The sequence below is a fragment of the Dromiciops gliroides genome, chromosome 3 (genome assembly GCF_019393635.1).
Source record: "Dromiciops gliroides isolate mDroGli1 chromosome 3, mDroGli1.pri, whole genome shotgun sequence".
Classification (NCBI taxonomy): domain Eukaryota; kingdom Metazoa; phylum Chordata; class Mammalia; order Microbiotheria; family Microbiotheriidae; genus Dromiciops; species Dromiciops gliroides.
Window position 1 is genome coordinate 590,839,362 of NC_057863.1, and position 13,791 is coordinate 590,853,152.

The 13,791-nt window shown below is 43.5% G+C and overlaps 1 protein-coding gene across 8 annotated transcripts in view; it reads right to left on the bottom strand.

Moving 5' to 3' along the window:
* Positions 1–13,791, bottom strand: part of GRIK3 (glutamate ionotropic receptor kainate type subunit 3) — a 321,882-nt gene that overhangs the window by 142,554 nt on the left and 165,537 nt on the right. For all 8 annotated transcript variants that reach the window (XM_043994620.1, XM_043994615.1, XM_043994614.1 and 5 more), the window contains exon 2: positions 9,911–10,087. In XM_043994620.1, the coding sequence (XP_043850555.1) occupies positions 9,911–10,087 (177 nt within the window). The remainder of the gene's footprint in view (positions 1–9,910; positions 10,088–13,791) is intronic.

Here is a 13,791-nt window from a genome sequence, read left to right on the forward strand (position 1 = left end):
TCTCAGGGACACCTACAACATCAGGGAAGACAGGCCCCCAGGAAAAGCCACAGGTCACCACACTTGCCAAGGCTGAATTCCTTTGCTACACTGAGATCTTACGTGGCTCTCTTGCTATGTCCTGTCAAGGTACTCAGCTCTTTAGCTTTAGTATTAGGGCCAGTTTAGTGACCTACCCAGGTTCACTAAGTGTCTGAGACTGGATTTGAACTTAGGTCTTCCTGAATCCAGGTCCAGTGCTCTATCCACTGCAGCACATAGCTACCCAAATTATCACTTGACAAGAGACAGAGATTTTTAATTGTCCAGACTATAAGATGGTTATTCAATGTTGGCTCTGTTTAGTCACCCTAGCATAAATCCATGCCATCCATGCCACCTATCTTCCTCTAGGTGGAATGCTCAAATGAGATGAGAGAGAGAGAGAGATATGATAGAAAGATAATGATTGATATATAGAGAGATGATATAGAGAGATAGAGATAGAGAAGTAGAGAGAGAGATAGAGATAGAGATGATATGGAGAGAGATAGAGAGATAGAAAGATGATAGAGATAGATGATATAGAGATAGAGAGATAGAAATAGATAGAGTTTTCTAAGTCCCATAATTTTTTTTGGGGGGGCAATGAGAGTTAAGTGACTTGCCCAGGGTCACATAGCTAGTAAGTGTTAAGTGTCTGAGGCTGGATTTGAACTCAAGTCCTCCTGAATCCAGGGCTGGTGCTTTATCCACTGTGCCATCTAGCTGCCCCAGTCCCATAATTCTTTACAATTGGCAGCTAGGATTATGGACAAGCCTTTACAATCTCTCTCCTATCTACTCCCTTGTTTCTCCTCCCACAGCCACAACCCTAATGGTACCCTAACACATGTCCTCATTACCTTTCACCTGGACTATAGCAGAAACCTCTTGAATGGACTCCTTGCCTCCAGCCTCTCCCCTCTCTAATCCATCCTTCATACCGATGACAGATACACAGGGCTGCCTCTGGCTTCAAAGGCATTCGGCACTTACTTAAATCCTGATAAATCAATCACTGGGAGTCTTCAAATGAAGGATGGATGGTCCCTCTTGGGAGATACTGTGATGGAAGCCCTGTTCAAATATTGGTTGAACTAGCTTATAGGATCATGAGAATATAAACTTAGACATGGAAAGGACTCTTTTAAAGGGCATGTGGTATGAAGAAGAGGTATGATTCAAATCCAGGACCTCTGAATTCAGTGTTCTAGGAGATATTTGTTTGGTGTTTCCTAACCTCAAAAATCTTGAATACTGTAATATATCAGCTCAAAAGCCACTTCCTATGAAGCCTTTCCTGATTTTTCCCAGGCTGCTATTCCCTTCCCCTCAAAATTACCATATATTTATTTTCTACATATCTGTGTATATAGTGTCTCCCCCTATAGAAAAATTCTAATAATTGGAGGGAAAAAGACCCTGGAAGGTAGTGAACTCCCCAACATGATTATATTTATTTGGCCAGGGGCGGCTAGGTGGCGCAGTGGATAGAGCACCGGCCCTGGAGTCAGGAGTACCTGAGTTCAAATCCGACCTCAGACACTTAACACATACTAGCTGTGTGACCCTGGGCAAGTCACTTAACCCCAATTGCCTCACTAAAAAAAAAAAATGTATTTGGCCAGACAGCTCAGCATAGTGGAGAGCTTTAAGTCAGCAAGAACCTAGGTTTAAATCCCATCTCTGAAATATAGTACTTGTGTGAACATAGTCAGCTCGGGTCTCTGCTTTAAGGCAAAGACTTTTTCATTTTTGTTTTTGGATTCTCAATACCTCTCAGAGTGGCTGGCACATAGTAGGAGTCTAATACGAGTCTGCTGATCAATTGACTAATTGATGGATTGGTGCTGATGAAAAGGATGACTGGTGAAGCCCCAGGCGGCACCAACACACCTTGTTTCATGCTACCCAAGGGAGGGGGGCAGGGACACATGGCCAGGACAGGGCTGGGCCACCCACTTTCTCTTTTGTCTTTCCTTCTGCTCCCCTGCTGCCCTCTCTCCCTTCCCCCTGCCCCTCCCTTCACTCTCTGCTGCACATAATGGTGCTCTCAGGAGAAGGAGTCAAGAATGGAGGACATCAGCAGCAGCTTCTGCTCTTGCTGCAGCCAGGCACCACCCCCAGAGTTCTCAGGGTAGTGGGAGGCCTCTGTTCTAACAGCACTCAGAGCCCGGGCAGTAATTACATTATTATTCGAGGCTTCAATTTCGAATCCATTTTCTAGCCATTTCCCTGTGACTCTGTGGCTCACAGTCGTCACTGGAATCCACAGTCTGAGTGCAGAGTGGTTTTTCTCCTTCCGTGGCAATTGTAGTTAAAGCAAGAATTATCCCAATCAATTTGTGTCTTAAAAGGAATTGAGCAACCCAGAGAATAAGTGAAGGGACAGGAGCCTGGGGAGTGCTGGGTCGATTCCAGACTTGCTCTGCTTTGGCCAGGAACAGAAAGAGCCTCAGTCTAAGTAGTACAGAGGGAGGCTTTGTAGCCTGCTGGCTCGAGGCCGGGCCCCTCTGCCTGCCCTTTAGACTCCTTTCATGAGGGAAGGTCAAGTCTGGGCCTTGAAAGCCTTTGACCCTCCCATGACTATATTAGATGGGGTTCTGGACCTATCTGTGGTTCAGAAGGGCAAAGGGATCACCTCTCTGGCCCTCAGCATCAGCCTCCTCATCTCAGAACATGTTAACCTCCTCTAGTTGATGACCCTGGACGAGACATCCAGCTAATACCTTCCTGAAGGGTCTCTGATCAGCAGGAAAAGAGATGCAAGTGCTCTGGGTACAGCCTCAGAACTTGGGAACACACAGAAACTGCAGCTTTACTTATAGGGCTGCACAGTCTTCCTACCTCTCACCCCCAGGCCCAATCAATCAGCAATCATCTATTAAACACCTGTTTCATGCCAGGCACTCAGCAGGGTTATTGAAGGGAAAAACCCACAAAAAATAAAGAATTTCTGCCTTTGAGGGGTCCTTAACCTGGGGTACATGAATTTTGTTTTTAATATATTTTGATAAATGTATTTCTACATAATTAGTTTCCTTTGTCATCCTATATATTTTATTTGCATTTGTAGATATTATTCTGAGAAGGGAAGAACCATGGACAACATTAGGAGTATAGGGCACAAAAAAGCACTCAGATATATTTTTCTGTGGGGAGCCACATGTACACCTAATATATTCAAAGTAAATATAAATTAATTGGTTGGGGAAATACTAGACACTGGGGGAGGGAATCAAGAAATAATAACGATGATAATAATCACTAACATTTATATAGTGCTCACTATGTGTCAGACACTCTGCTAAGTGCTTTACAATTATGACCATATGTGATCCTCACAACAACCCTGGGAAATAGGTGATGTTATCGTCATTTTACAGATGAGAAAACTGAGGCAAACAGAGGTTAAGTGACTTCTCCAAAGTTCATAGCTAGTAAGTGTTTGAGGCCAAATTTGAACTCAGGTCTTCTTGACTCCAGGCCCAATGTTTGGTCCACGGTGCCACCTTGTTACACCTAGGAAAGACTGCATGTAGCAGGGAACACCTGAGCTGAGCTTTGAAGGGAGAATGAAGTGCATCCCAGGCATAAGGGTATGTCTGTGCAAATTCAGAGGGACTGGAGATGGAACGTCATTTGGGAGGAACAGCAAGGACACCAGTATGTGTGGCTGGACACAGTATAGACTGTGGACTATGTAATAAGCCTAGAAAAATTAAGTTGGAACCATATGTGAAGAGCTTTCAATGCTTGAGAAGTTTGGGAGCCAAAGGAAGTATGAATGAGGAAGTAAGGGACATGGTCAAACTTGGGCCTTGGGACAACCACTTTGACAGTCACTTGGAGGACAGACTGAAGTGAAAAAAGACTAGAATCAGGGAGATCAATTAGGAGGCTATTACAATCATCCAGGGAAGAGGCCATGAGGCCCTGAACTTGAGTGTGGTCTATGTGACCAGAGAAAAGGGGATGGATGGAAGCAGCTGTGGAGGCAGAAATGACAAAATTTGGCAAGTGATTGGCTTTGTAAGTAAGTAAATATGTAAGTAAGTAAGGGAGAAAGAATAATCAAAGACAATTTCAAGGTTTGGAACCATAGTGGAAAGGGAAAGATAAGGACTTCATGCTTAGCTTGGCTGAAGACTTAATAGTAGAGTTAGGCCTTTGATTGCGACTGCACAATTGGGTGTTTGGTGAGATTCATTTTCTGAGGAAGTCCACTGCCCCCACAGTGGGGTTCCTGAAGAGGGGCCACAGGTTTCCCCACACTGCCAAAGTGGTCCATGACACAGTGTTAAGAACTTTTGTTCTCTGGTGTCATTTGCATCTATCCATTTCTTTCTCTCTCTCTCTCTCTCTCTCTCTCTCTCTCTCTCTCTCTCTCTCTCTCTCTCTCTTTCTCTCTCTCTTAGGCAGTGAGGGTTAAGTGACTTGCCCATGGTCACACAGATAGCAAGTGTCAAGTGTCTAAGGCCGGATTTGAATTCAGGTCCTCCTGAATCCAGAACTGCTGCTCTATCCACTGTGCCACCTAGCTGCCCCTATCCAGTTCTCTTTGCTGAAATGTTCACCAACCTAGATTGTATTCCTCTTGGTTCGTCACCCAACCAACTAACTAATCCATTAGTATACATTTATAAGCTCCTACTATGTGCACGGCACTGTGCTAAGTGCTGGGATATAAAAACAAAATGATATAGTCCCTGTCTTCAAGGAGCTTACATTCTAGTTGTAGGATACAACATGGTGTGCTGATTCTGGAGACAGAAAATCTGGGTTCATGCCCTACCTCTGCTGCTTCTTCCCTGTGTGACCTAGAACAAGTGACTAAAATTTATCTCATCCTCAGTTTCCTCATCTGTAAAATGAGGGCCTGGAGGACATGGTTTCTGAGCTGGTTCCTTCCAGGTCTAGATTTTTGGTCCTCCGGTTACAAGATATGTACAAAATGAAGACAAAGTGATGAGGTGGGGCACCATCAACTGGGAGAAGCAGGAAAGACCTCTTGAAGGAGCTAAGGGTACTTAATAAATGCTTGTTAATTTGAGTTGGATATTCAAAACAGATTTGCTGGTCTGAAGCCGGAGCCTGAGCCTGAGCTCTGAGATTGGACCAAGGTGAATGCAGAGCCCTGGCTCCTCAGTCTCTCACCCCATACTTTGTGAATTTGGCTTTTCAACTATGGACTGCGGAATCTCTGACTCCTCTTGGAAGACTCTGGCTTTAGCTTCATAGTAGCAGGAAACCTTCATCAAAAGGCTCCTGAAGAGAGAGTGGGAAACTTGGAAACTCTCAAAGTGGTGAGTTGGGCTGTTGTAGGCAATGCAGTATGGAAGAGCCATGAATGATAGCTTCAGAAAGCCCACAAGTCTGGGAAGCCAGGACGTAGCATCAACAAAGCAGGACTCTAGTTCCTTGAGGTGCCAGGGAAAGGAGGTAACCATTAATATGCCAGGATACCTTCCACTGAGCCAGGACTTCCAGGCCTTGACCCAACAAAAGTGTTGCTAAGGGTGTTGTTGGGTTAAATTCTCATGCCCTGAGGGGACTTATTTGAGAAATGAGTCTGATTGGTTGAGATTTACCTTTTCCCACATCTTAAGGGAAAAAAAATCACACATTCAATGTCCTAGGCTCTTCTCCTTTCTCTCTTCCTCCTAGTTTTCTATCTTTCCTCCTCCTCCTTCCTCCCCTTCACATTTCCTCTCCTTTCCCTCTTCCTTCTGTCTCCCTCAATTTTTCTTTACCCCAGTCCTGCTTCTCCTTCCTCTTTTTCTCCTTCTCTTTCTTCTCCTTTTCCTCTCCTCTCTTCCTCACTCTCCCCTTCCTTTCTTCAATCTCCTGCTTCTTTCCTTTCACTTTTACTTCCACTTCCATCTTGGAGTTGGAAAGGACCTTCTAGTCTATGCTTGGTGGAGAATCCTCTCTAAAATATACTCCAAAGAATGCCCATCAATTGAGGAATGGCTGAACAAGTCATATATGATTGTGATGGAATGTTATTATGATGTAAGAAATGGTAAGCAGGATGGTTTCATAAAAACCTGGGAAACTTATATGAACTGATGCAAAGTGAGAAGAACCAGGAGAACATTGTACACAGTAAGAGGAATATTCTGTGATGATCAGCTGTGAATGACTTAGCTATTCTTAGCAATACAATGACCCAAGTCAATTTTGAAGGACTCATGATTTAAAAAATGCTATTCACCTCCAGAGTGTATGTGTGTGTGTGTGTGTGTGTGTGTGTGTGTAAACAACTGAATGCAGATTGAAGCATACTTTTTTTTTTTTTTTTAGTGAGGCAATTGGGGTTAAGTGACTTGCCCAGGGTCACATAGCTAGTAAGTGTTAAGTGTCTGAGGCCGGATTTGAACTCAGGTACTCCTGACTCCAGGGCCGGTGCTCTATCCACTGTGCCACCTAGATGCCCCTGAAGCATACTTTTTTAACTCAATTTTTCTTTTTGTTATGTTTTTGTTATTTTTTATTTTGCAACATGGCTAATATGGAAATATGTTTTGAGAGACCCCACATGTATAATTTATGTCAAATTGCTTGACTTCTCAAGGTGGGGGAGAGAGGGAGATAAATTGGAACTCAAATTTTTTTAAATATTAAAAAATGTCTGTATACATAATTGAGAAAAATAATAAAATGGAATAAAATAAAATATCCCCCAAAGTGGCCATCCTGACTTTACTTAAGGAAAGGGGACTCACTACCAACTCATTCCACTTTTAGACAGCTCTAATGGTAAGGAAGTCTGTCCTTCTGCAACTTCTGTCTATCATTCCTAGTTCTGAGTGAAGTCATGTGTCAGTCCTTCAAATACATGATAGACATGATGGCTGGGGGCATCTCCAGTCATCCTGATGTATATCTTGCCATTGGACCCAGATGACTCTGGAAGAGAGAGTGAGGTTGGTGATTTTGCATAGCCCTGCCTCACTTAAATCCAATTCACTGCAAGTCATGACATCACCCCTGCCCAATATTATGATCCTTTTTGAGAATGAAGGCCCAACAACAACAACTACTACTACTACAAGAACAGACATGATAGACAGCTATAATGTCTTCAAACTTTTCTTTCCAAGCTAAACATTGCTATATCCTAGTTCTTTCAATTCATCCTCACATGATCTCAAGGCTCCCTACTATCCTGATCTTCTTCCACTGGGTACTCTTTTTTAAATTTTTGCAGGGCAATGAGGGTTAAGTGACTTGCCCAGGGTCACACAGCTAGTAAGTGTCAAGTGTATGAGGCCGGATTTGAAGTCAGGTCTTCCCGAATCCAGGGTTGGTGCTTTATCCACTTCACCACCTAGCTGCCCCCTCTGGGTACTCAAACTAATTAATGCTATTCCTGAAATTAGGTACCCCCAAACTAAACATAATCATCAAGTTATGATCTGACCAAGATAGAGTAAGAAGAGACTATAACTTTTATTTTGTTCATGATTAATGAATGAAAAGGCATTTATTAAGTATCTACTATGTACCAGGCACAATGCTAGGTACTGTAGATACAAAGACAAAAGTGAGAATTCCTGTCTTCAAGGGAATTTACATTCTAGTAGGGTTAGACAAGACATAGAGGTCAGCGGTAGACAGTGAAGAGAGTTTGGTGGTATAGGAAGTCACTGGGGTGGTTAGTGGAGGGAAAGGTCAGTCAGCTGTCATGACTTTTCTAGTAGCCATGATAACACTGATTTGATTACTCTTCCCAGAGCAAGGGGGTGAGAAGGTGGGGAGGGAGGAGGCGTCATTCAGTCAATGTGCATTGATTAAGTGCTTACAATGTGTCAGACACTGTGATATATTCTGGGTATACAAAGAAAGGTGACAACACTAATATGATTGTACATGTATAACCTATATCAGATTGATTAATGTCTTAGGGAGGGGGAGAGGAGAGAGGGAGGGAGAACAATTTGGAATTCAAAATCTTATGATGAATATTGAAAGCTATCTTTACATGTAATTGGAAAAATACTATTAAGAAAAAAAGAAAGGTGAAAACACAGTCCTTGCCCTCAAGGATCTCACAGTCTGTGGGGAAGACAACATATCGATCATTATGTATAGAGTACAGCAGGGAAGGTGTTGATGCTGGGCAGGCCCTGGCCTTCAGGTGGTGGTTGGATGGCAGGTACAGCATTGTCAGAGGTATGTATAGACAGGTGACTGCATGCACTCCTTCCCCCCAACACCCCAGTGAGCACACATCATCCAGCCCCAGGACAGAATTCCAGATTTCAAAACTGTGTGGATTAGCTTCCCTAGAAAGGAAGTGTAATCTCTATAGATTTGTTCTGGACAGTTTCTGTTCCATATCTCTCAATATAGCCTAAGACATGCCCCATAGTTTACTCATATTGAGCTCCAGAGCTTTTTCATTCTAGCCACCCCTTCTTCAACGTAGACTTGTGAAGCTGAGATTTTGAACCTAAACATAAGACTTTGTATTTATTCCTATCAAATTTCACATTATTCAACTCACTCCAATGTTCAGCCTTGCTAATATCCTTTTGGATACTAATTCTGTCACCTGACATCCCTCTAACATTAAGTTATCACTTCCTGATTTGTATAATCTTCAACATTTTATTAACATACCATCTGTACATTCATCTAAGTTACTAACAAAAATATCCAACAACATTGGGCTTAAACAAATCAGACATAGTATAATTGCTAGCACATCGAAGGTGCTTAATAAATGCTAGTTGATTAATTGGACCAGCTATGGATTTCTGGAGTACTCCATTAGATTCCTCTCACAAGCTGACATCTATTCCTTAATTAATATTCTTTGGGTCTGGTCATTCAGCTTCCTTTTATTCCTCTTTCCTCTTCTCTCCCTACATTTTCTCTTCCCTTTCGTCAATTTCCCCTCTTGTCCCTCTCTCCTCCATCTATATTCTTTTTCCCATTCTCACTTTCTTCCTTTCACTACACCCTTTCTTTTCCTGTCTTTCCCTCTCTCTGAATTGCTACTCCAAATAGTTTATACCACTTTCTTTTCTCCCTCTTTCTTTTCTTCTCTCTTCATTTCCCCTTCTTTCCCCCTCTTCCTTTCCTTCTCTTGCCCATCATTCATCTCTTGCAACTTTTCCCTCATCCTATCTTCTTTCCTCCTCTTCTTTCCCCTTTCCTTTTCTACTTTCTTCCTTTTTTCCTTTTTTCCTGTACTTTTCCCACTCTTTTCTTTCCACCATCTTGACCCTCTTCTTATGTTCCTCTTCACCTCTCTTTCCTTCTCCTTTTCCCTCTCCTCTTTACCACGCATTTTCTATCTATCATCTTTCCCCTCTTATCTCTTCCTTCTTCTTTCTTCCTCTTCTTTACTTATCCCCCTTTCTTCTTTTCCCTCTCTCTTGTTTCCTTTGCCCTCTCTTCTTTGCCCCCTCTTTTCCTCTCCCATCTTTCTCTTTCCCTTTCTCAACTGCAGTCCCAAACAGAACTAGAAATAAGTAGATGGGAACACCATGCAACTCCAACTCCACATTCTTGGCCATAGTTTTTAAGCCATTTATGCAGCTGGGGTTAGGAAATCCATCCTCCCAGGAAGAATTATTTCCCCCTTCTACTTTCTTTTCCTTTGCTTATCTCTCTTTCTTCTCCCTCCCTCTTATCCCCTTCCTTTCTCTTTGACCTCTCCCCTCCTCTCCCCTCTTTGTCTTTTCCCCTCCCTCAATTGCTACCCTCAAAAAGAACTTGAAATAAGTAGGCTTCCTAATTTTGATGAGAATACAAAGGATCTCCAATCCCTAACCCCATATTCTTGGCCATGGTTCTAAGGCCTTTAGGCAACTGGGGCCAGAGGAAATCCTTCCTCGTAGGAAGATAATGGTCAAGGAAGGGAATGCAAATTTACCTTTCTTGGTGGCTTCAAAGCTGTCATGGAAGTGTATCCTCTGAATGTCATAGGTCAAGGTTGTATTGGGCAGCAAAGTCCTGTTCCTGTTGATGATGTTGGCAGAAAATCGGAAGGCTTGTTCCTCTGCATTCATGACCTGCGCATTGGGTCCATCTGCATACTCAAAGATTCCCCCTGCAATAAAAAGGCCTTAGAGTTAGCCTGGACTGAGAAACTCTCCTCTGTCTTCCCCAGGCAGAAGTCAAACCCACAGCACTCAGAGATCAGTGAGGGAGAAACCATATTTAAACTCAGGTCTCCTTGACTCCAGGCCTGGCAGTCTAGCCACTGCATCACCAAGGGCAGGGGCCATTTTCCTTTTGTTTTTCTATCTCTGGATCCTTGCCCAGGTACTTAATTAATGCTTGTTGGACTGGGGTGGATTGGGAGACAACCTTTCCCAGAGAGGGGGCACCTACAGCTGTGGAAACAGAACAGGGGTAATTATCACTAGTGTATAAGTGAGGGAACTGAGAACCAGATCAGGGAGCTCTGCATGAAGAAAAGGCTGGTAGGAGATTGGGAAGAGAGAGTTCCTAGAAACAGCAGCTTTAGTTCTTTGACAGCCAATTTAATCCCCTCTCCTCTTTCCCTTACTCTATCTGTAGTAACTAGCTGTCAGGTTTTAAGGTTTGTAACCATAATAGCAGTTAATATTTATATAATGCTTTAAGGTTTATAAAGCACTTTACTAATGTTGTCTCCCTTTATATTCACAACAGCCCTGTAATGTAAGTACTATTATTATCCTTGTTTTATGAGGAAACTGAGGCAGCCAGAGATTAAAAGACTTGCCCAGGGTCACATAGCTAATAAGTAGCTGAGGCTGGATTTGAACTCAGGTCTTCCTGACTTTCAAGTCTAGCGCTTTTACCCTCTGCTCCACCTACATATACTATATCTCACTTCACCTATTTGACCACATTATAAGGTAAGCACTAATTCTGTGGATAAAGAAACTAAGAGTTAGATACGGTAAGTGATTTGACTGAGGTCACAGGGATGATTAAGTGTGGGAGGCAGTCATTGTGACTCTTAATTCAGGACTCTATACAGTAGTCTGTAGCCAGAGTCCTCAGTGGGGAGAAATCTATAGGAGTGAGGCTAGAGAGGGAATGATTCCCAGGACCCCAGCTTCCATAAAGGAGCTAGAAGCTCCTTGGAGCTTTCTCTGGAAGCTCTATACTCTGGAAGCATTAACATTCTGAATCAGAGGAGGTGAGGGTTATCATTAAGAGCAAGGATGGCTCCCCCAGGGACCAGCCTCTCCTCTGCACAATCACAGAGAACATCTCCCAGAATATTATCCATGTGAACTTATGGCTCTTCCAAGGGGTCAGACCCTAGCTGGAGAGCAGCCTGATGTAATCCCGTCTACACCAGCCACTTCCCTTGGCAGACAAGTTTATTGCCAGCTTGGCATAGCTTCCTCTGGAATTGCTTGCTATGTTGATACATCTTGTCTGTTGACCACTAGTAATCACTTTTCTGCTGGGTTGCTTGTACTGACCTGTGCTTTCTATTAATGAGAAGCACCCCTCTTTTCTGAATGGCTTGCTCTGCTGGTATTACTCTCCCTTTGGTGACGACCCTCATCCACTCTGCTAAATTATTTGCTCCCCTAACATCTCCTTGTGTGTTGACATCTCACAATCTCTAATTGATCTCACTTTACATACAGCAGGGAAGCTTTTCGAGAGAGGAACACTTAACAACTTAATAAATGCTTGTTGTTGATAATAATAAGACATACTAGCTGAGAAACAATAGAGGGAAAGGCTTTTTTCTGCTTAAGTTGCTGCTGAGGGACAAGGGAGAGTAGAGTCTGACCCCAACCCAAAGAAATAGCTGGGGGCTGGGTTCCAGCATCTCCTGAGTCATCCAAGCTTCTTTCTTGTCTTTGATGTGAGTTCCTGGAATATCCATCAGGCCCATGCTCAAACATAAGCCCCAAAACATTCTCTAAAGCCAAGAGGAAATGACTCTTGAATGAGCTGTCATTTTTATTTTCCATGCCTCTGTTCCTCTCCATTAGTGTAATCAAAAACTAACCCTGGTCTCAAGGCCATGAACAGAAGTAGGAAGATCTAAAAAAGTCCTTCATGGCATGAAAACACATGGTAGTCAAAAATATTTGAGAGGAAGCCCAGCTAGGTGGTATAGTGGATGAAGCACAGGCCCTGGATTCAGGAAGTGCCTCAGACACTTGACACTTACTAGCTGTGTGACCCTGAGCAAGTCACTTAACCCTCAATGCCCTGCACCAAAAAATTGAGAGGATGCTGATCTGGCAAGAGCCACAATTTGTCTGAGTTCAGAGGGACCTTAGAGATTTAGTCCAACTCTTTCATTGCACATATGGGGAAACTGAGGCCCAGAGATGAGAAGGAATGTGCCCAAGGTCACATCACCCTCCATTGGCATAGCAGGGACTGGAACCCAAGATTTCCTGCCTTCTCAACCCAGGATTGGTTCCCCCCTCCAAATACCATAGTGGTACCAGGGAACCTTAATACAAGATGAGATCTTCTACATGTAGGGGACCCCATCCTAGTTTTGCTCATACCCAGAAGGGCAGCAGCTGATCTGAGTGAGAATTCTTTTCCAGGCATGTCCTCAAGGAATCAAGTCACTGATCCTGGCTTCTCCTGGTTCCTTTCCTTCCTTCCCATACATTCTCCATGATCGTTATTTAAAGAGGCTAATAAGTAGGTTGGCACAGTTGATTAATGCATAGTCTTAATCATGATTGCATAGTGTAATTGGCATTAATTTGAAGAGCTAGTTAATTATGAAAATAATTGTCACTGCTTTCAGCTTTAAAACAATGGCGCCAAGGAGCTGAGCCTCTGGGGTTGCTAAGGAAGTCAAGGACCAAGGATTGGACCCACAAAGCACTAGGGGCAGGAGCCACTGGAAAGGGTCAGTGTGGGCTGCAAAAGCTTCCACAGAAGCTAGGAGATTCTCTTGGAGCTGGGAGCTGGGAGATTCTCCGGAATATAGAACCTAGAGTGTCAAAGCTGGAAGGAAGCTTAGAACATAGAATGCCATAGCTAGAAATAGGTCTTGGAAGATAGATTATAGTATCAGAACTAGAAGAGACCTTGAAAGAAAAACAAAAACAAAAAACAAAGAACACCAGAGTGGGAAGGGACCTTAGAAGATTGGAAGTAAGAGCTGGACATGACTTAGAATAAAGGACATAGACTTTCAGAACTACTATGTGCTAGGCACAGTGCTAAGTATAGGGGAGACAAAAAGAAGCAAAAGACAGTCTCTACCCCCCCAAGGAGCTCACAATCTACTGGGATTCTCTGGAATGACAAGAGACCAGAGAGCATTTGTTTTTGTTTTTTGTTTTGTTGTTGTTGTTTTTGTTTTTGTTGATGAGGCAATTGGGGTTAAGTGATTTGCCCAGGGTCACACAGCTAGTAAGTGTTAAGCATCTGAGGCCAGATTTGAACTCAGGTCCTCCTGACTCCAGGGCTGGTGCTCTATCCACTGTGCCACCTAGCTGCCCTGACCAGAGAGCATTTTGGCACTGTCTGATCACCTCACCAGCAGCAAGCCTACCACCACCATAGCCAGTGAAGAGGAGATGGATTCTCAGTCCTGGGGAGTGAGTTCAGGACCTTCTTGGCCAGCCCCTCCCCCACACCATCCAGAGTCAGAACTATGTGTGACCCAGAGGGTCACACTACGCTCAATAGCCCATAAAAGCAGGGAATGCCAAGGATAAAACAGAAGCCCCCACAGGATTAATGTTTCCTTTCTTACACCTGCTTCCCTAAAATGCCCATAGATATCATACCAGTCTGGGGGAGGGGCAGCTAGGTGGC